Source organism: Globicephala melas, chromosome 20 (genome assembly GCF_963455315.2).
Source record: "Globicephala melas chromosome 20, mGloMel1.2, whole genome shotgun sequence".
NCBI lineage: Eukaryota > Metazoa > Chordata > Mammalia > Artiodactyla > Delphinidae > Globicephala > Globicephala melas.
The window spans coordinates 39,812,757-39,833,877 of record NC_083333.1 but is presented as its reverse complement, the minus strand read 5'-3'; the positions used below and the strand labels follow the sequence as shown (position 1 = coordinate 39,833,877).

The following is a 21,121-nucleotide window of genomic DNA, read 5'->3' as shown; positions in this document are numbered from 1 at the left end:
TCACAGTCCTAGGTCATCTGAGTGTGAGGTTTTGGTCTCTAGGCGACTGCAGGATGGTTTCTGTTTGTAGGGGTGAGCAGGCAGCATTGCTTCTCATAACTTGGTGTTTGTTACTTTATTCCTTGTCTACATCCATGGTTATAATAGCATTGTATTTACTTCCTGGTGATTATTTGTATATATTGATATATTTGTATCTATATCTATATCATATCTATATCTGTATCTAATCTCCAGGTACAAATGAAAGAAAGCTCAAAGTACGAAGCCCTTTCCAGAGTCCCCAGTCCCCAGTTTGCTGGTGTTTTTATTTAGAACCACATATTCATCATATTGTTTTTGCATGCGCATGCATTCACTCTGTTGCTTAAACTTATGTGTTAAAACCCCAAAGGGCGAATTCCCTGGCTGTCCAGTGGTTAGCGCTCTGTGCTGCCACAGCAGGGGGCACAGGTTCGATCCCTGGTCAGGGAACTAAGATCCCACAAGCCACATGGCACTGCCAAAAAAAACAGCAACAACAAAATTAATCAGTGCATTCAAAGATGATTATTTTCTGGCCCTAAGAGATATAGAGCCAATATTGTGAAGAAGGTTTGATCTCGGAAATCAGAGGCATTTCCTAGACCCTAATGCAGTTAAGAAATGCCCAGCAACATGGCAGTTCCCAGTACAATAGAACTTACTATATTTTAAAATTAATAAATTAAAAGTTGAATAGCTAGAGCACCAAGACTTCTCTTTGTTCCAAAATAAGTGCAGTTGCAGACTTAGGAAATCAGGCATCTTTGCAAGAACCATGGCAGATTTAGACTCTGTCCTGTGTCTCTGGCCGGATTTCGGAACCAGGAGGGCAGCCCCTTGCACTGTCAAGCAACAATGCCAAAGTTAATCATTGGCCGTGCCAGCCCACGGACGATCACGCCGTTTTTCTGTGCCTGTTTTCCTATTTTACGTAAATCACACTGAACACGTTTGCATCAACCTACTGGTGATGCACCTTTGATCAATAGATTTTAGACAAAAGCGGTTTTTGAGTCCAAAGATCAGGGCTGGGTTGACCTGCAGACTGGATACAGAGTGTATAAAACAGAGGCAAGACACAGGCTGATAGCAGAGCAATCACCACCAAGTCTGAAATAACTGCAAGGCCGCAGCCAAAGGCTTCCTGAGTGAGGATGGAGGAGGGAATGAATGCTCTGCACGATTTTGGGGTCCAGTCAACGCACTACCTCCAGGTGAATTATCAGAACTCCCAGGATTGGTTCATCTTGGTGTCCGTGATCGCAGACCTCAGGAATGCCTTTTATGTCCTCTTCCCCATCTGGTTCCATCTCCGAGAAGCTGTGGGCATCAAACTCCTCTGGGTAGCTGTGATTGGAGACTGGCTCAACCTCGTCTTTAAGTGGTGAGTAAGAGCCAGACAAAGAGGACCTCGGCAAGGAGAGGCTGGCATTCTCTCTGGAAATGTCTGTCCGTCAGAAGTTGCCTTCTCCATGTTATTCAGGAAGGCACAGCTTACTCCCCTCCTGACTTTGGATCCTCTACAGAATGAGGGTAGACAGAGAAAACCCTGTCAGTGAGCTGAAGATACAGGAAAGGCTATGTCATATGGATGGAAGGCCAGCTGGACCTTGTGAATTATAGGCTATAAGCAAAGAAACACCGTTTTATTACTATGAAACAGCATAGGTGACATAAAGATAGATGTACGAAGGAAGAAAAATGAGGTATGAAGAAGGGAAACACATAGGCAATTTCAAAACTTGTTGTGTGGGGTCATGAGAAGTAATCCAGGGAACTCTCTTGCTCAGCCACCTACCGGTTGTGTGTCCTGGACAACTCGTAGCAACTCTCTGAGTTTCTGTTTTATAACCTGTAAACTTAGATTATCTCTGAGACCTTAATAATTAGTATAGTTATTAACATTTATCGAACACGTAGTATGTGCCAGGCCACGTGCTAAGCACTTTAAGGCACTGAGTTAAACGACTAGAAAAACACAGGCGGTGTCGGAGGCAGGATTGAAGCCCAGGCAGGATGGTTTCAGAGGCAACGCTCTTATGAACTATGTTACATCCAGTGTTGATAAACTGACTCTTGGGGGTAAAAATCCCTGATTTTAGTATTTGCCAGTTTCTACTGTGTATATTATCCCACTTTCAAGCTACCGTTGGGTCCAGCTTGCATCTGGTAGCCAGTACCGGATGACTCCAACACATTACTGGTTTGACCTCTATTTCCTCGTCTAGAAAATGAAGAGGTTGGACCAGCCGCCCTCTAAGATCTTTACCATCCCTAAAATTATCTTTGTTCACTGGTAGGTGATTCTTAAGATCTCTTCTAGCTCTAATTTTCTTTGGCCATAAACAAGAAAACTCCTTTAGGGTAGGAAAGAACATCGTTATTGGGCTCAGAAGCCCAAGGCATATTGATGGGATTCTGAAATTCCTGTTGAAAAATCGACTTTGTCTGTAACTTCTGGTATTCAATAGCATAACTCTAACAAATAAAAAGATAAAACGTTATTCCAAACATCTAATTTCATGTAAAGAACCATGGATTTTCTCTGAGTTGGTAGAGGTCAGAATTCGTGGCTAATTTTAGTGAGAAATCACTGTTCCTCCACTGCAGGGCAAAGGAGGCATCCTGACCAACCCTTCACACCTGTTTCCACAATGAAAAACATGCTATGAAAGGGAAAGCGGTTTGTCTGAGATATTCTGTTTCAAAGCTGAGAGGATACAGAACAAGCCCCTGAAGCTATGTATGTCCTAACAGAGAGTGATTCTGATGGCAACAGAGACCACATCCCCTGGTGGGGCTTGTCCTTGGGGCTGGGGCTCATTCTCCGGTGTCCGGAAGAAACCCAAGACGCTGGAGGCCAGCAGAAAGAGAACCCGTAGAATATGCAAGTCCAAGTTGCAAACTGTAGTTCCTATGCATCCTGCCAGAACAAATTCTTCTTGGGGTTTAAAAAAAAAAAAAAGTCACATAGTTGCCGTTAATACGGCTTTGAGGATATTGGATTTATTTATTTATGTTTGAATAAATAATACCTTCAAATAGTGCAAAATTCAAAAGTTATATAATGGGTGCACCATAAAGTCTCCCTCCCGGGACTTCCCTGGTGGCCCAGGGGTTAAGAATCCTCCTGCCAATGCAGGGGACACGGGTTCAAGCCCTAGTCCGGGAAGATCCCACATGCCACGGAGCAACTAAGCCCATGTGCCACAACTACTGAGCCTGTGCTCTAGAGCCCATGAGCCACAACTACTGAGCCTGTGTGCCACAACTACTGAAGCCCACGCACCTAGAGCCCGTGCTCTGCAACAAGAGAAGCCACTGCAATGAGAAGCCCGTGCACCACAATGAAGACCCAACACAGCTAAAAATAAATAAATAAAATATTAAAAAAAAAAAAAGTCTCCCTCCCTTGCCCCTCTCCAGCCATCCAGTTCCCCTTCTTGGAGGTGCCCGTGATACCAGTGTTCTGTGTAGGATCACATGGGTCTTCTCCTTGAGCTACTCTCTCTTCTCGAAGGTGTGGCATTGGGACAAAGTGTTCCCTCAGTAATTCCAGATATTGGTTCTGCTTTTTCACAGGATTCTCTTTGGACAGCGCCCATACTGGTGGGTCCTGGACACCGACTACTACAGCAACACCTCCGTGCCGCTGATAAAGCAGTTCCCGGTCACCTGTGAGACCGGTCCAGGTGAGACTCGCAGCCCTTGTCCAGACAGAAACTGAGTGGACCTTGCTCACAGTGGACACCTGGTAACAATGTTCTGGATGAAGCTGTCTTTGAGGGAGACATGAGCAGAGCCACTCTTGCAAGCTTTGGTCATGGTCTTGGATTTGGTACAACTCCATTTTATTTTATTTATTTATTTTTGGCTGCGTTGGGTCTTTGTTGCTGTGCACAGGCTTTCTCTAGTTGTGGCGAGCGGGGGCTACTCTTCGTTGTGGTGCGTGGGCTTCTCATTGCAGTGGCTTCTCTTGTTGTAGAGCATGGGCTCTAGGCATGCGGGCTCAGTAGTTGTGGCACGCGGGCTCCGTAGTTGTGGCTTGCAGGCTCTAGAGCACAGGCTTAGTAGTTGTGGCGCACGGGCTTAGTTACCCCGCAGCATGTGAGATCTTCCTGGACCAAGGCTCGAACCCATGTTCCCTGCATTGGCACGCTGATTCTTAACCACTGCACCACCAAGGAAATCCAGTACAACTCCATTTGAATTCACTTAAGCAAGGCCTTCCCAAATAGCCCATGACTGACACTTTGGAAATCTGCCTAATGTTTCCAGAACCGAAATTGCTAGTCCAGAAAGGCAAGGGCTCCGTCACAGGCAAAGGGCTCAGGAGAGTAACTGTGCTGTGGCCCTTTGTCCAGGGAAGGGAACATGGTAGAGGCCTGAGCCCCTGGCTGTGCTTCCCAGAGGCCTGGCCCGGGAGATGTGGCCTCCCGAGCTGACTGTCCGATCCCACACCCTGTCTGTATTTTACTAGGTACATCCAGACAGGTGTTTTTCAGCCACATGATAGATTTAATTTTTCAGTAAAGAAAGGAAAACTCAACCCCGTTGCTCACCCGTAGGTCTCAGTGTTAGTGTCCCTTCCTCAAACACCCTATCACTGACCCCCAGACTAGGGCATGGCCCTTAGTTATTTGTTCTCACAAATCCTTGATTCACTTCAGAGCATATCCATTCATTCAAGTGTTATTTATCTAACACCTGTGCCAAACACTGTTCTAGGTACTTGAAATGCTTCAGTGAATAAAACAAAGATCCCTACCCGTGGGAATTCCCTGGTGGTCCAGTGGTTAGGACTCGGTGTCTTCACTGTGGTGGCCTGGGTTCAACTCCTGGTCAGGGAACTAAGATCCTGCAAGCCGTGCAGCGTGGCAAAAAAATAAAAAGTTCCCCCTCTTGTGGAGCTTACATTTGAATGGGGTATGTGTGTGTGTGTGTGTGCGTGCGTGTGTGTTATAAAAAAAAATCATAATACACAAGTAAAATATTTAGGATATTAGAGGAAGAAGAAGGAGGAGGAGGAAGAAAGAAAGGCAAGGCTTTACCTATGCGGTTCCCTGGAAAGCAGACTCAGATGGAGATCAGCATGCAGGAGGTAGGCTGCTCTTGGGAGCAGCATTCGTAGAAGAAAGGGACAGAAGCCACCTGGGCAGAAGAAACCTAGTTGCGATTTAGTCTCAGCCAACCCCATAGGAGCTCTGAATTGATTCAAGGAGACCAGACCCTTATACCCCAATAGAGACCAGTGATTGGGTGCAGGCTCCCCCCTCAGGGAGAGGGTAGCTGTGATCAAGACAGCTCTTTTCAGCCCAGGGCAAGACTTCCAGAGAAGTCTGAGAGCTGAGGGCCATCTGCAACCACACTCTCAACAAGAGAAAGGGGAAATAACTCTTCAGTCCAGAAGGGGATCTGAGTGGCACATCTCAGGACCCTCCATCTTTCAGGGAAGAGGAAGCAGGAATAGGAATTGAACGCAGGATTAAATAAGGTGGTCAGGGTAGGACTCATGGAGAAGGTGAGATCTGAGCAAAAACTTGAAAGAGGCGAGGGAATTAGCCAGTAAATTTCTGAAGGAAGTAGTGTCTGGTTAGAAAGGCCAAAATCACAGGGACACTGAAGTGGGCGTGTGTTTAAAGGAGAGCCATGAGGCCAGCATGGCTGGAGCAGACTGAGCAGAGAGTGGAAGAGAGATAGTGGAAGGCAGATGGGTTTGTGATTGTATACCCAGCACGTTGATTCTTTTTGTAATCTCTAGATTGTATATAACCGCAAGAGCTATGACCTTCTCTGACTTTGCTCACCACTGTACTCCCCAAGCCTAGCATGGTGCTGGGCACGTAGTAGGAGCTCAATAGATATTCGTTAAATAAATGACTACATGGATAAAGGAATGGTTGGCAGGATGGGTAGATGGATGAAAGGATGGATGGGTGGATGGATAATTGGATGGATGGATGGATGGATGGATGGAAAGATAGGTTTCAGTCTTTTCCATCAATAGTTGTTCAGCAGTTAGTTGTGATTTTGGTATGCTCATGAGAGGAGGTGAGCCCAGGGTCCTTCTACTTCAACATCTTGTAGCTTTTCCATTAAATTTCCTGAATGGAAAGATAGATGGATGGATGGATAGATGGATGAATGGATGTATGGAAAGATGGATAGATGGAAGGATGGATGGTTGGATGGATAGATGATGCCCCCTAGCAATCTCCCACATGGAGACTTTTAACCCTTGGTTCATTCATTCATCTCTTTCCTATTCTTTAGGGAGTCCCTCTGGCCATGCCATGGGTACGGCAGGTGTATACTATGTGATGGTCACGTCTACCCTCTCTATCTTTCGGGGAAAGAAAAAGCCAACCTACAGATTTCGGTAAGAACTCAGCTCTGGGTTGTGGGTGGTGGAGGGCAGGAGGTGGCTCTCTGAAGCTGACACACCACTTACTCTTCTTCACGTGCCCCCAGCCCACCCCATGCCTTAGGCTGGTACTGATAAGAGTTGTGGCATTTCTGCTGAGAGTGAATATTAGAGTCACAGAATGTTAGGGCTGGAAGGGACCCACTTAATGAATGTTGTGAATGGGCAACACCTAATTTTAGAGATCAGTAAAAAAGGCCTAACATAGCAGAGGGGTTTCTCGAGATCAGCTAGTAAGCTAGAAGCAGGCTTTAAACAAAAACCCATTTCTGTACCAACAATTGAGATGCCCCGTCCAGGTTAAAATAAACAAAGAAGCAGAAGACATTCCTTCTATGGGGAATTCTGGGTATGCAGGCACTGTGAAAATCCTTAATTATGAAACATAAAATAGGGAGGTTAAAATTCACATACACAGGGGTTCACCACTTGCCATGGTTATCTTTGAATTTTGAATACAGGCTTCAATTTACAAAAATTCCACTGATGAAACCTGAGTTTGCCAGGCTCCAACATTCCTGCTGAGGCTGTTCTCTTTGCTGAAGGATCTATAACTGGGTTCTCTTATGGCTGCCTCTTCCATTGCAGGTGCTTGAACATCATTTTGTGGTTGGGATTCTGGGCAGTGCAGCTGAATGTCTGTCTTTCACGAATCTACCTTGCTGCTCATTTTCCCCATCAAGTTGTTGCTGGAGTCTTGTCAGGTACCAGCTGCTCTGGCTCCCTCCCTCCAACTCCCCACCTATACCATTCCTCCCTCATCAGGACAAAATCCCAGCATTCCTGCCATGTTCTGTGTATAATCAATGCTATTAGCATTTCAGTGGGTTGAAAGTCAAGGGTGGGCGATTTGAAAGGACTCATTTCTATAGGAGTGCCCAGATGTACACAACTAAGTATGTTCCAGAAACATGACAATACAGAAAATTAACCTACCCAGTTGAATTCGCTTGAAATCTCCAAGATATTTACATTCTTTATTTCTTACGGGTCTTCAGTTGGAAGTGGCCCCTAGTTTAGTCTTAAGAAAAGCTACCAAATTTAACAAATTAACACCATATCCTTGGAAAGCTCTTTATTTAAATAAATTCATTTGCAAACCTAACAGATACCCACAGCTGGTCTTTATTATAGGTTCTGAATTTTGAATATTTTGTTTTCTTGGATCCAGTTTTTGAGGGGCAGAAGAGACTTTGGTTAAGTGTAAGCAAGAATTTCTTGACTTTGTGGAAAGCACTAGAATATAAGACCTTAAGGAAAATGCAGCATTTTTCCCCTGGAGACCTGAAAAAGCAGAGCAGGGTAGAATTCACAGAAGCATGTTGAGAACAAGGGAAATAATGGCTTCATGGCAACCACGGAATTAACACAGCATTTAGCACGGGGTTCCGTGCTGTTCTTTGAGAAAGAGCCTGGAAGTTCATGTTACATGAAAGACCCAGGAATGTTTAAGTTAGAGAGGAGAATAACTATCTTTCTTTATTTTATTTTTTGAGTTCCCAGTCTGTCTTAGTCTCTTCTTTTTTTTCCCCCAGTTTATTCGTTTTTTAATTGAAGTATAGTTGATTTACAATATCATGTTAGTTTCAGGTGTACAGCACAGTAATTCAGATATATATACAGATACAGCTACCTATATATATACACATACAAATATATATATTCATTTTCAGATTCTTTTCCCTTATAGGTTATTATAAAATATTGAGTTTAGTTCCCTGTGCTATAGAGTAGGTCCTTGTTGGTTATCTATTTTATATAGTGTGTATATGTTAATCCCAACCTCCTAATTTATCCCTCACCGCTGAGAATAAGTATCTTTAAATGTGCTGACAGAGGCTCTAGATTTACCACTTATTAACACCTGTGGAAAAAAACTGAGACCAATAGACATCATTAGAAGGAGAGAGGTTTTATTTAGCTCAGCACAAGGAAGAACTGTCTAATGATCAAATCCATGCAAAGATGAAATGGGCTCCCTGAGTGGCAGTGAGCTCTTCATCCCTGAGGGTATTCAAGTAGAGACAGGAGGACCCCACACACACACAGATACACAGAGGAAACTTGCATGTGGAGTGAGGAAGTATGTGACATGACTCTTCCATCTGAAAGAATCTGTGGCTGAGGACAGGCTGGAATCACATATGGGAAGAAAACAAATGATCCTCAATCTGGCATCTGTGATTTAACTCCACAATGGTGAGGTGTATGGCATGTCACCCATTGCTCCAAACCCACCTCTAGCTGAAGGGCCAGCGTCTTCCCCAGTTCTCACGGTCATTCTTTCTTCCGCTCAGGCATTGCGGTTGCTGAGACTTTCCGCCACATCCGGAGCATCTACAACGCCAATCTCAAGAAATACTTTCTCATTACCTTCTTCCTGTTTAGTTTTGCCATTGGATTTTACCTGCTGCTAAAGGGGCTGGGGGTCGACCTCCTGTGGACCGTAGAGAAAGCCAAGCGAAGGTGTGAGCGGCCAGAATGGGTCCACATTGACACTACGCCCTTTGCCAGCCTCCTCAAGAACCTGGGGACACTCTTTGGCCTGGGTCTGGCTCTCAACTCCAGCATGTACAGGGAGAGCTGCAAAGGCAAGCTTAGCAAGTGGTTCCCGTTCCGCCTCAGCTGCATTGTGGCCTCCCTCGTCCTCCTGCATCTCTTTGACTCTTTGAAACCCCCATCCCACATCGAGCTGATCTTCTATGTCCTGTCCTTCTGCAAGAGTGCGGCAGTGCCCCTGGCGTCTGTCAGTCTCATCCCCTACTGCCTGGCCCAGGTCCTGGGCCAGCCGAACAAGAAGACTTTGTAAAGGGATGTGGAGTCTTCAGAATTTAAAAGTCGATGACTGCACCAAGGATTGAAGGTGGCTAGGGCCTTCTGCCAGCCCGTTGTGAGGCCAGAGGTACTATAGAGTCAGCTCAGGCGACACCCCCTTCCCCCTTTGCAATTCTAATTGCATTGGGTGATGTTTTTTTGAAACGCTAATAAGGCTCTTTGAGAAAAGCCTTATTGGAGGTTGGGTCATTCTGGCTTTTCTTCCATGAAGATATACTTACTCTTTTGTCCAATACACAAAAGCAAGACTTCTTGGTAGGGCCAGCTCATAACGCCAGGCTGGGGATCACACTGAATTTTCTACTCATGCTCATCCTTACCCAGAAAAGGAGAAAGGAGCAGTGGATTTGATAGGGAAAGAAGGATTGATTAAGGAGGATTTTTAAATATCTTGCATGTCATGCAAATTGTATGTCAAACAATATCTTAATGGCTTCGATGATACACGAATCTTTAGGTAAAGGGCTCTCAACGGTGGGGGACCAACTTAAAGTACAATGAATAGGTCCTTAGTGGAGTAATTCTGCTTCTTGTATTTTTCTATTATATATCCATGGTCATTGTATTTACTGGGATTTCTGAATGGCTGCAGTGATCTGGGTATTGCACTAGGTCAGAATACTCAGGCAATGTCAGCTTCTCCTCTATAACATTCGATCTTTCTCCTTATTAGCCCAGCTCTGCTTTCCCCAGCATTTTCCACTGATTCCACAACCACCCTGCTGGATCCTCAGATGCCTAAAAGTGACTCTATGGTGGTGCTTTTGTATGTTTCAGTTAAGCTCTGAAACCTTGGGCAAAATGGCAAGGAGAGGGCCAGGATTTCTCTCTCCAGAAGGTCACTCCAATGTTACTTTTGATTCCTGGAGGTAAATATGACTCCTCTCTCTATCCCAAGCCAATCAAGAGTGCATTCTTGGAGGAAAAGCCAACTCCTCCTCTTTGCCTATTCTCTAGTCTCAACTAATTTGCAGAATATGTCCTTTAAAAAAAATGTTGAAGCCTATTTATTTGAGAGTCCTTGTTTTTTCTACTCATTATATAGCTTACCATATAGTATCATTCACACCAACCATCCTGGTCATAACATCTTTGCCAAGAAAAATATATACGTGCAGTATTTTATTAAAACAACATTTTACTTAAGAATGAAGTCTTGCTGATTACTATATTTTAGAGGCAATGTGATCTGAAGGTTGTCATTCTGGCTTAGCTAAATTTCTAGGTCTTTCTCTATTTCCCTAAACAAATAATTTGGTTTCTATATACTTATGTTTTCTTTTTGCAAGAGGAAGGTGCTTTGTCTTGGGTTGCCCAGGAGTCCCAGTAGGGCTGCTGAGACTTACAAAGTGTCCACAGGGGCACAGGTAGAGTCGAGCATATCAACAGAGTCACAATATCATATTCTAGTTGGCCAAGGCTGAACATTATTTACCAGACCACAGTGCAGCATGAGTTGCTCTATGGGGTCAAACTGTTACCGAGTCCAAGCTCGCTCTGCTTGCTACACGACAGGCCAATAAATCGGGAGACGAGGTGCTGGGGCAAGGAATACAAGTTTATTCGGAAAGCTGGCAGACAGAGAAGATGGCAGACTAATGTCTCCAAAAAAACCCATCTTATCAGGGTTTGGATGCCAGTTTCTTTTATAGAACAGAGGGGGAGGAGATGAGGAAGTAAAATTAAAAGGCCATAAGGTTTGCGAATGTCCCTTGGAATGGCCAGCCCTGGGGTGGTGATGTGTTCATTTCTTCTTTCTTGCCGCCATCCACAGGTGGACAGGGTCAGGATGTTTCCCTGAACAAAGGCACTTTGGTTTAACATTCAAGCAGAGGGGACAGGGTTCCATAAGGCAGGCCACTGTGTATAGACAGTATCCTTTTAATGAACAAAAGCAATCAGAAGCAAAGGTTAAAATAAAAGAAACAGATCCAACATGGAGTCAGGATTGGCTCTCTCCTGTTACAAAACTGCAACTTGGGGGCAGACAGGCAAGATCATTACCAAACTAAGCAATCAGGGAATGTAAGTCATAGCAGCAGAACAAGACTGAGCAGGGAATTCCCTGGTGGTCCAGTGGTTAGGACTCTGCGCTTCCACCTCAAGGGGCGCAGGTTCAATCCCTGGTCCTGGCCAAAAAAAAAACTAAGCAGACTGTGGAATCCAGTAACCCAGTGTCAGCAAGGTTTTGGGTTATAGTTAAAGAAAATATGAACAGGGCAAGTGATAGCACCGAGGGCTGCTCAAGGGAGCTACTGAAAGTATTTCTGCAGGATTTATTTCATCCTGGGCGCAGGGTCCCACCTCCAGAAGCCTCGACTCATCAGCATATCTCTGGATCTACCGAGAGTGAGTCTGATCATTCGCTTCAGAACTTTGGGATGTGAATCTTTAGGGAAAGGTGAGTCCTCCTACCGAATTTTATTTCTTCAAGGGTGGCACCAGGCCCCTCTGACACACTAACGGTCTCACCAAGGATGAAGGGAAACGGTCTTGTTCTGTCTGAATTGAACCCCACTGCTTGGGCATGGCCTCCAGCCTGGGTGGTTTATTTGCCCTCAGGGACCAAGTCCAGATTCCTTGCAGTAGGATTCTGGCAGAAAGTAAATAATGTCCCTGCCCCCAGCAGTTGGTGAGGTTAATAAAGACTCATAATAAAAGATGAAATTTGGGCTTAATATATACCAGGCTCTGTTCTAAGTATTTTATTTATTTATACAGTGAATTCTCTTAATTCTCCCAAGGTTTCTGTGAGGTGGGTGTTAGAATTTATGTTCACAGTACATATGAATAGGCACAGAAGGATTAGGTATCTTGCCCAGAATAGAGGAGCCAGTTTAAGAGCTAGGCAGTCTGACTCCAAGTTCATCCTCTATCCTCTACCCCACAGATGCCAGTAAGACTAATGGCTGCATCAAACCATCCTTCCAATACCAGATACAACTCTTCATTCAGACCGCAGAGATTTTGATTTCTTGTGGCCAAAGGACAAATACCGTTGTTGTTGTTGTTGTTTTAATTTTTGGCTGTGTTAGGTCTTCTTGCTGTGTGCGGGCTTTCTCTAGTTACAGCAAGCAGGGGCTACTCTTTGTTGTGGTGCACGTGCTTCTCATTGCGGTGGCTTCTCTTGTTGTGGAGCACAGGATCTAGGCGTGCAGGCTTCAGTAGTTGTGGCACATGGGCTCGGCAGTTGTGGCTCGTGGGCTCTAGAGTGCAGGCTCAGTAGTTGTGGCACACGGGCTTCGTTGCTCCGCGGCATGTGGGATCTTCCCGGACCAGGGATCGAACCCGTGTCCCCTGCATTGGCAGGCAGATTCTTAACCACTGCGCCACCAGGGAAGTCCCCAAATAATGTATATTAATGCATATATGTGGAATCTAGAAAAATGGTACAGATGAAACTATTTGCAGGGCAGGAATAGAAACACAGACGTAGAGAATTTACGTGTGGACACAGTGGGGAAGGGGAGGGTGGGATGAATTGGGAGATTAGGTTTGACATAAATACACTACCATGTGTAAAATAGATAGCTAGTGGGAACCTGCTATATAGCACAGGGAGCTCAGCTCGGTGCTCTGTGATGACCTAGAGGTGTGGGAAGGGGGCAGGGGAGGGAGGGAGGTCCAAGAGGGGATTCACTTCATCCTACAGCAGAAACTAACACAACACTGTAAAGCAATTATACTCCAATTAAAAAAAAACACACACAGAGTGATCCTCCCAGCGAGCTAGTATTTATTTCTAAGTATGAAGATACCGTATTTCAAAGTTAATTTCATAAACTAGCTATTGGAACAGGCATGACCATGTTAGATTAACAGCAGTGTCTAAAACAACCTTAGCTATTTCTTTTCTTTCTTTCAAGGAAGAGCTTAAAAGCCATGCTCAGCCTATCTGTGTCAGACAGTAAGTAACTTATTTCTACAATCGAGATAGCACGAGAAGGTAGAATTACCACAAAGAACTTTTGGTATAGAGCCATATACAGGAGTAGAAAGTAAAGAGACACCGTGGAAGGTTATTTAGATCAGAGACTCCACAAATACAGGACTGCTACCTTTCACTGGGACAGGCAAAGTCTAGAAATGGACAGCCCTAAGGGCTAAGAATTTGTGACGGGTAAAGCCGAGCAGAGTGTCAGGCCATGATCAATTTGTAATATAGCCAATGTACCAGCACATTTTGAACACAGATCTTTTCCCCAAGTTACAGATGTATGTTTGCTTTAGAAACGACTTGTGAAACCTCAGGATGGAAGTAAGTTTAAGTGACCAATGACCGTTTTAAACCAAGGTCCATGTTATATTATAGCATAATTTGATAGATTGGTCTAGCAGTCTATCCATTTTAGGGAAATAGGTTTGAGGATGATACACACACACACACACACACACACACACACACACACACTATACAATTGTATTATTGCCCTAGGAAAACAGACCCATTAAGAAAATGTAACTTCTGGGACTTCCCTGGTGGCGCCACTGCCTGCCAATGCAGGGGACACAGATTCGAGCCCTGGTCCAGGAAGATCCCACGTGCCATGGAGCAACTAAGCCCATGTGCCACAACTACTGAGCCTGTGCTCTAGAGCCCGCAAGCCACAACTACTGAGCTCGTGTGCCACAACTACTGAAGCCCATGCGCCTAGAGCCCATGCTCTGCAACAATGGAAGCCACTGTAATGAGAAGTCCGTGCACCACAGCGAAGAGTAGCCCCTGCTCCCCACAGCTATGGAAAGCCCCACGCAGCAACGAAGACCCAACGCAGCCAAAAATAAATAAATAAATTTATTTTTTTAAAAAAGAAAAGGAAATGCAATGTCTGCTGCTTCACTGCAGAGAAACCAAGGGCATAAAATTTTTGTTTTTACTTTTTTTTAACAAAACTTATAATAGCTTTAAAAATTTATAACAGGGCTTCCCTGGTGGCGCAGTGGTTGAGAGTCTGCCTGCTGATGCAGGGGACGCGGGTTCGTGCCCCGGTCCGGGAGGATCCCACGTGCCGTGGGGCGGCTGGGCCCATGGGCCATGGCCGCTGGGCCTGCGCGTCCGGAGCCTGTGCTCCGCGGCGGGAGAGGCCACAGTGGTGAGAGGCCCCCGTACCGCAAAAACAAAACAAAACAAAACAAAAATTTTATTGAGATATAATTCACATACTGTACAATTCATCTATTTAAAGTGAACAGTCCAGGGACTTCCCTGGCGGTACAGTGGTTAAGATTTTGCCTTCCAATTCCGGGGGTGGGGTGCGGGTTCGATCCCTGGTTGGGGAGCTAAGATCCCACATGCCTCGAGGCCAAAGAACCAAAACATAAAACAGGAGCAATATTGTAACAAATTCAATAACGACTTTCAAAAAAATGGTCCACATCAAAAAAAAATCTTAAAAAAAATAATAAAGTGAACAGTTCAATGGTTTTCAGCATATTCAGAGAATTGTACAACCATTACCACAAATCGATTTTAGAACATTCATTCTCACTCCGTAAAGAAAGCCCACACTCATTAGAAGTCACCTCCATTTCACCCTAACCCATACAGCCCTCGGCAACCACTCATCTATTTTCTGACTCATAGAGCTGCCTATTCTAGACATTTCATATGAATGGAATCACACAACATGTAACCTTTTGGGTCTGGCTTCTTTCACTTATGATGTTTTCAAGGTTCATGTACGTTGTAACACGTATCAGTACTTCATTTCTTCTTATGGCCAAACAATATTTCAGTGTATGGATAAATCTTGTTTATCCATTCATTAGTTGATGGATATCTGGATTGTTCCCACACTGGGGCTCTTATGAACAATACTGCTAGGAACACTTGCGTACAAGTTTTCATGTAGATGCATGATTGCATTTCTCTTAAGTATATCCCTAGTTGTGGAACTGCGGGGTCAAATGGTAACTCTATGTTTAAGAAACTAGTGGAAACTAGAAAAAGTTACTAGAAACTTTTAAGGAACGACCAAACTTTTCCCAAGGGGTTAGGAAGGAAAAGTTTTATAGTGTTTTTGGTGTTGCCATCTCTTTTGGTTTCCTAGGATCAGACCCTATATCAAAATTTTGTCTAATTCTTTGCTTTGGAAGAGTTTCAAAGCAAGATTGATCAGGTGCTTAGATTTACATGAAGAAATATCAGTGGGAGTCTCCTTCTTCTGTCGGCAGTGGCTTTATCGCTCCAGGAGCGTTTCATTTGAAGACACACCTGGATAGTCGAAGTTCCAGTCCTTAACAATTGACTAGTTGTTTGTAACCTGTCAAACTTTGCTGAGCTGTTTTCTGAAAATCATTACGTTAGCTGTTAAATTTTTAATATTTATTGATTTCACTCTGTAGTAATTGCCAAACTAAGACAGACGCCTTTAAGGCCTATATGTGTAAATCAAATAGCAGAATAGAATTTGTATCCAAGAGTTTTTCAAGAGCCTCTTGAGAATAGAAAACACGCTGGCCAAAGAGCCTTCTGATGATGTTGTTAAGGAAAGAATTGACTAGAAACAGTATGAGTAGCAGTCAATAAAAGTTACTTCCATTAGGAAAAAAAAAAAAAAGTTACTTCCATTAGGGAACCAAGGACCTAATTTATCTGGAAGAGAAACTAGCAACAGTCTAGTCCAATGATGCGCAATCCAAAGTCCAAAATCTAATTTCAGTGTGAAAGATAAAAAAGCTGCCTCTGGGTTGCTGGCTTCTTAATAAAAAGAAAAAAGTTTTTAATATTTTTCTTTTTCCTGAATTGGCCCTTATTTTTTTTTTAAGTTGTTCATTATTAATTCTATTCAAAAAAATGTTTTTTTCTTTTCATAGATACAAAAATGCAGACCTACAGAGGTAAAACAGCCCTTCTAAGTCACATGAGTAACCTGTCCTCAGGTCTCCTGATTCTTAGCAGAGAACTGTCTCCGCTTTGTCTGACTCCGGCATTTACCTGGGCAGCGGGGTCAACAGGCAGCTGTTGACACAGAAGTGAAAGACATAAGTGAATAGCAGAGCCAGCTTATTTGAACCAGGACCAGAGTCTGTTAACCAAATTAAGCCACAGCTAGAATAACTGTGTTCTAGGTAGCCTGTTCCTAATTATGTTATGTGCTCCTCTCTTCCTTTGCTTTCATAAATCTTTCCAGGGCAGGAGTGTAACTACAACAACATGAAACGACTTGATGTTTTTATGGGGTTTGGGGTTTTTTTAGCATGGGGGTATTTTTCCAGTCAGCAAATTTTCAATGCTTTCTTTTCTGCTGTCTTCTGGCTTTCTTCTTTTGATCTTCACATTCCATGGTCATTGCCTTCCGATCAGCTCAACTGCACTTCAACATTTGAAGGCTGGCCAGACTTCTCTCATTCTCTCATTCTGCGTCATCACAGAATTGAGATTCCAGCCTTCAAGAGCTGCAGTCCTTCTCTCCAGAGCAAAAACGAATGAAAATCTAATTCCTTCTCCTCCACGGTGAACCATTTTGGACTCTTTAGCTGAGGACTGCCACCAAAATTCCATCTTTGTTCCTCTGTCTTTCTCTATAATCTCCTCCTTCAACCTCAGCCCATAGGCAACCCTGCCACTGATCCCTACATGATCCACCCTAGTAATGAACTTAAGTGAGCTTTTGTACAAATGTGATTTGGCTTCATTCAGTTAAAAGTCCAAGTGGCATAAATTATTTTTGTTTATTTTGATCACATTATTACCCACCAGGTTCTTGGCCTTCCCCAAGCAATAGATAATTGACTAGAGGTGAGACAAGAAATTCAGGCAAGGCTTTACTGGGGCCCCTGCTGCAGCAGGGGGGAGTGAAAACAAGTAACAGTTTCCCTTGCTCACTCCCGGAGGAGGGGAGAGCTGGTTCCCTATATGTGGTGAGGGGTAGGGATGTTTCCAGGGGTCGGGCCAGAGGGGCGGCTTAGGTGTTTGCCCACCACTTTGGTGCTGTTGAGTGCAGGGGTCATGCCCAGTACCCTGCTTTTGCTCCCGACACCCTGTTGTTGCTCCCACCTCTTCAGAAGTGGCAGTTGAGTCTTTTGGGACTTTTTGTATCTTTTATATCTTGTTGTCCAGAATTTGCCCCAACTGCAACATGCACGCAGTTTTTTTAGTCCCTTACAGTTTCCTTGTATTTTGTTGCTCAAAGAGACGTTTGTCCAGGTGCAAGCATTGTAGCACTGCAGCAAAGGGTCTCAGGTCCCAGCCTGCCTCAATGTCTTTAGACTACCAATGCCCTCCTTACCAGTCCATTTTGTCCCACACGATGACTGCAGTGAAATGACGATGGCATCGCGTCTCCCTGTAGACTGCAGTGAAACCACCGTGGCCACTGCTCCAGAGCCTCCAAAGGGCTCTCTTGCTCTGGGGAGCCTTAGGTGAGGTTCCTTAGGTGAGGCTCTCGACGGGTATCAGAGCTGATTCAGGAAAGGCTGACGCTGCAGCTCCAGGCTTTGATCTGGCTCCCCAACCTTTGTCAGCAGCCTCCCTACTTACAGCGGCCGCCAAACAGTTATCTCCAGAACTCTGCCCTTTCTCGCTTCCTGCCTACAAAGCTCCACACAGCTGCATGATACGCTTCTAAGAAATTCCAAAGGGCAAGTGACCCCAAACGTAATAACTGTCAGACTGGTGAGTTAATTCCTCAAGTTGCGGGGAGTGACTGAACTCAATCCATTTTAAGAAAAACAAAAGACCTGGGGAGGATACGGCTCACTTTGGGCTCTCTCACCTGAAACAGCTCAAGGTTTCCAAGTAGTTCCAAGTGTTCTTTGGAGGGAATGCCTATAATACTCAATCCTTGAGGAAGATTAACTGGGGGAAATGGATTTGAGGAAGAATAAAAAAGTGTTGGAGGGACTTCCCTGGTGGCGCAGTGTTTAAGAATCCGCCTGCCAATGAAGGGGACACGGGTTTGAGGCCTGGTCCAGGAGGATCCCACATGCTGCATAGCAGTGAAGCCTGTGTGCCACAACTATTGAGCCTGTGCTCTAGAGCCCGCGAGCCACAACTACTGAGCCTGCAAGCCTAGAGCCTGTGCTCCACACAAGAGAAGACCGCGCGCTGCCCGGAAGTGTAGCCCCCACTCTCGGCAACTAGAGAAAGACCACGTGGGGCAACGAAGACCCAACACAGCCAATAAATAAACAGATTGATTAAAAAAAAAAGTGTTGAGAAGAGCTTGATGAGGGGAAGAGTTAGGAATGAAAACAAGTTTTATTTTGGGCTGAGCCAGCTGGGAAGCCAAGGGCAGAGCAGATGAAGTTGAAATGTTCCATTCATTTCAGAGATGGGAGAGAATCTCACACTATTGCCCAAATACCATCATGTCCACACAAAATATCTAATCAACCAATAGTTCTCCACTGGGTGTGATTTTGCCTCCCAGGTGACATTTGACAATACCTGGAGACATTTTTGGTTGTCATAATTGGATGAGGTGCTACTGGCATCTAGTACGTAGAAGCCACACAGGCTGTAAAAATCCTAGAATGCACAGCTCCCTGTTCCCCCCACCCAACAAAGAATCATCCCGCCCCAAATGTTAATAACGCCAGGATTGAGAAACACTGTGACAAACCAGAGAAGAAGCAGTTCAATCACAGTTTACTCGAAAGAACTTCCCTCCAGTGAATGTTATCCAACTCGGCGTCAGAGCACCTCTGCGCCAAGGGGTCATTCTGGGGTGCCAGGCGGCCCCTCTTTCGGTTCTGTTCGAGGTGGGAGATTTATCACTCTAAATTCTAAAACCTTTCCCTCCAACGAGGTCAACTTGTGAAAGTAACAGGAGTCGTTGCAGCTGGGTTCCTATAAGTAAAACTACCCTTGACTCCAGGACTTTTGTAGAGACCCTGAAGCTGAATGTCTTTCTAGGTATTCATAGATGTGGCCGTCATTAAACACAGGACAAAATATGTAGACGGGTTGAGAGCTTCAGCCAGCAAGAGGGGCGGTGTCTCGGCAGGGAGCCACCAATTGCAAGCGTTTGGGAGACAAACCCCACCCTGGTTCCAAAGGCTCTGGATGTACTTAACATTGTTGTTAAATCACCAGGGAGAGGAATGAGTAAAACAAAACACATTCTTAAGAGGGAAGAGGTATGGGAACATATGTATATGTATAACTGATTCACTTTGTTATAAAGCAGAAACTAACACACCATTGTAAAGCAATTATACCCCAATAAAGATGGTAAAAAAAAAAAAAAAACACATTCTTAGATGAACAAAGACCTTGGTTAAGACACACTGCATAACACGGGCGCTTAACTCTCCTGAGCTTGGACTTGACTTCTTTGGAGAGGATAGAAGACATGGGATACTTTGATGTCTCATTGCTACAAAATTCAGTGTCCAATAGTGTTGGTACAAACTCCTGTTTTAATTTCTGTTAGTGGCTGATGGAAAAAAAATGCAAATTTGATTGTGTCTTACTGCCCAAGTTAAGGCTAAGAAAGAAAAAAATCCATCCCAGGCCAAATAGCCTTCGGATGATGATAAGGTAAAACTTCACTAGAAAAAATGACTTTAAATGATGTGTAGGGCTTCCCAGGTGGTGCAGTGGTTAAGAATCTGCCTGCCAGTGCAGGGGACATGGGTTCGAGCCCTGGTCCAGGATGATCCCACATGCCACAGAGCAACTAAGCCCGTGTGCCACAACTACTGAGCCTGCGATCTAGAGCCTGCGAGCCACAACTACTGAGCCCGTGCGCCTAGAGCCCGTGCTCCACAAGAGAAGCCACTGCAATTAGAAGCCTGCGCACCACAATGAAGAGGAGCCCCCACTTGCCACAACTGGAGAAAGCCCGCATACAGCAACGAAGACCCAACACAGCCAAAAATAAATAAATAAAATAAATAAATTTTTTTAAAACTGACCTGTAAACTTTAATAACAACTCATTCCAGTGAATGTGTTTCCTTGTTTTCTAGTTGTTAAAAATTAACTCATATCCAAGATATATTATTAAAAAAATACTCTCTACGCCCCTAAAATTGCCACAAATATCTATCCATCACCTTCCTGTTTTTTACAGCGCCTTGATTAATGTCCTCTTAGTTCCTTGCTCTGACTGTCCAGTTTCCTATTCTGAACTCTTGCATTCCTAGTTTTTAAAAAAAGAAGTGAGAGTCTACTGTAGGCCTGAGTCTGTAAATAGTCATTGAAGAGTCTGTGTTACTTTTTGGTAAATGTTTCTTCAGCATGTCTCATACATTCTGGCCTCTGAAATCTAATTTTCTCCTCTCTCCCTGTTAAAAAAATAGGTCCCCTCCGCTCGCCTGGTTATTGGTGAGCCCTCAGCAAGGTCTGAGTATTGATCTGCCAGGGATCTAATTCCAAACAGGTTTTAATACCCAGCATGTCTTTTCTGCAGCTCTCGGTGTCTCCAGGTTCTAGAGCAAAGACTTCTGATGCCAGAGTTCATATTTTCCCAAGCCTTGGCACAGAACTATGAAGATGTTGCCTCCGTGCTTCCACCGCGGGGGCAAAACATAGCCCACTGGTTGATTTATATTATAATTAGCTATGTTCTATGCTCTTACAGCTGTCAAGAAGGTCAGACCCCAGAAGGTGCTGCAATAGATGTTTGCAACATTACGGCAGTTCACAACTTTCCAGTAATTCACACGCAGCTTTACAGCAGAGGTATCACACTCAACTCTGAACTACATTTTCCTTTCCTCAAAATTCACTTCCCAACTTTTCTGCACAACACACATTTTACACAGCTGCAAACTTTTCATTTGTTGTTCTTTGTCCCTTAAAATAATTTAATCTACGCATTCCCCAGAGCCAGCAGAGGCTATACTCCTGTCCTTGAAAATCGTTCCCTGGTGTCTCTCTCCTTATGTC

The 21,121-nt window shown here is 44.4% G+C and overlaps 1 protein-coding gene across 2 annotated transcripts; it reads left to right on the top strand.

Moving 5' to 3' along the window:
- Positions 1-1,178: 1,178 nt before the first annotated feature.
- G6PC1 (glucose-6-phosphatase catalytic subunit 1) lies at positions 1,179-9,257 on the top strand. Of its 2 annotated transcripts, none has more exons than XM_030839974.2 (5): positions 1,179-1,408; positions 3,607-3,716; positions 6,298-6,403; positions 7,037-7,152; positions 8,746-9,257. In XM_030839974.2, the coding sequence occupies exons 1-5, from the start codon at positions 1,179-1,181 to the stop codon at positions 9,255-9,257; spliced, it is 1,074 nt and encodes a 357-aa protein (XP_030695834.1). The 2 variants fall into 2 exon arrangements, with proteins under 2 accessions (XP_030695834.1, XP_030695836.1); XM_030839976.1 differs by having other exon boundaries at positions 3,607-3,713; positions 6,372-6,403; positions 8,746-8,761.
- The last annotated feature ends 11,864 nt before the right edge of the window (positions 9,258-21,121 follow it).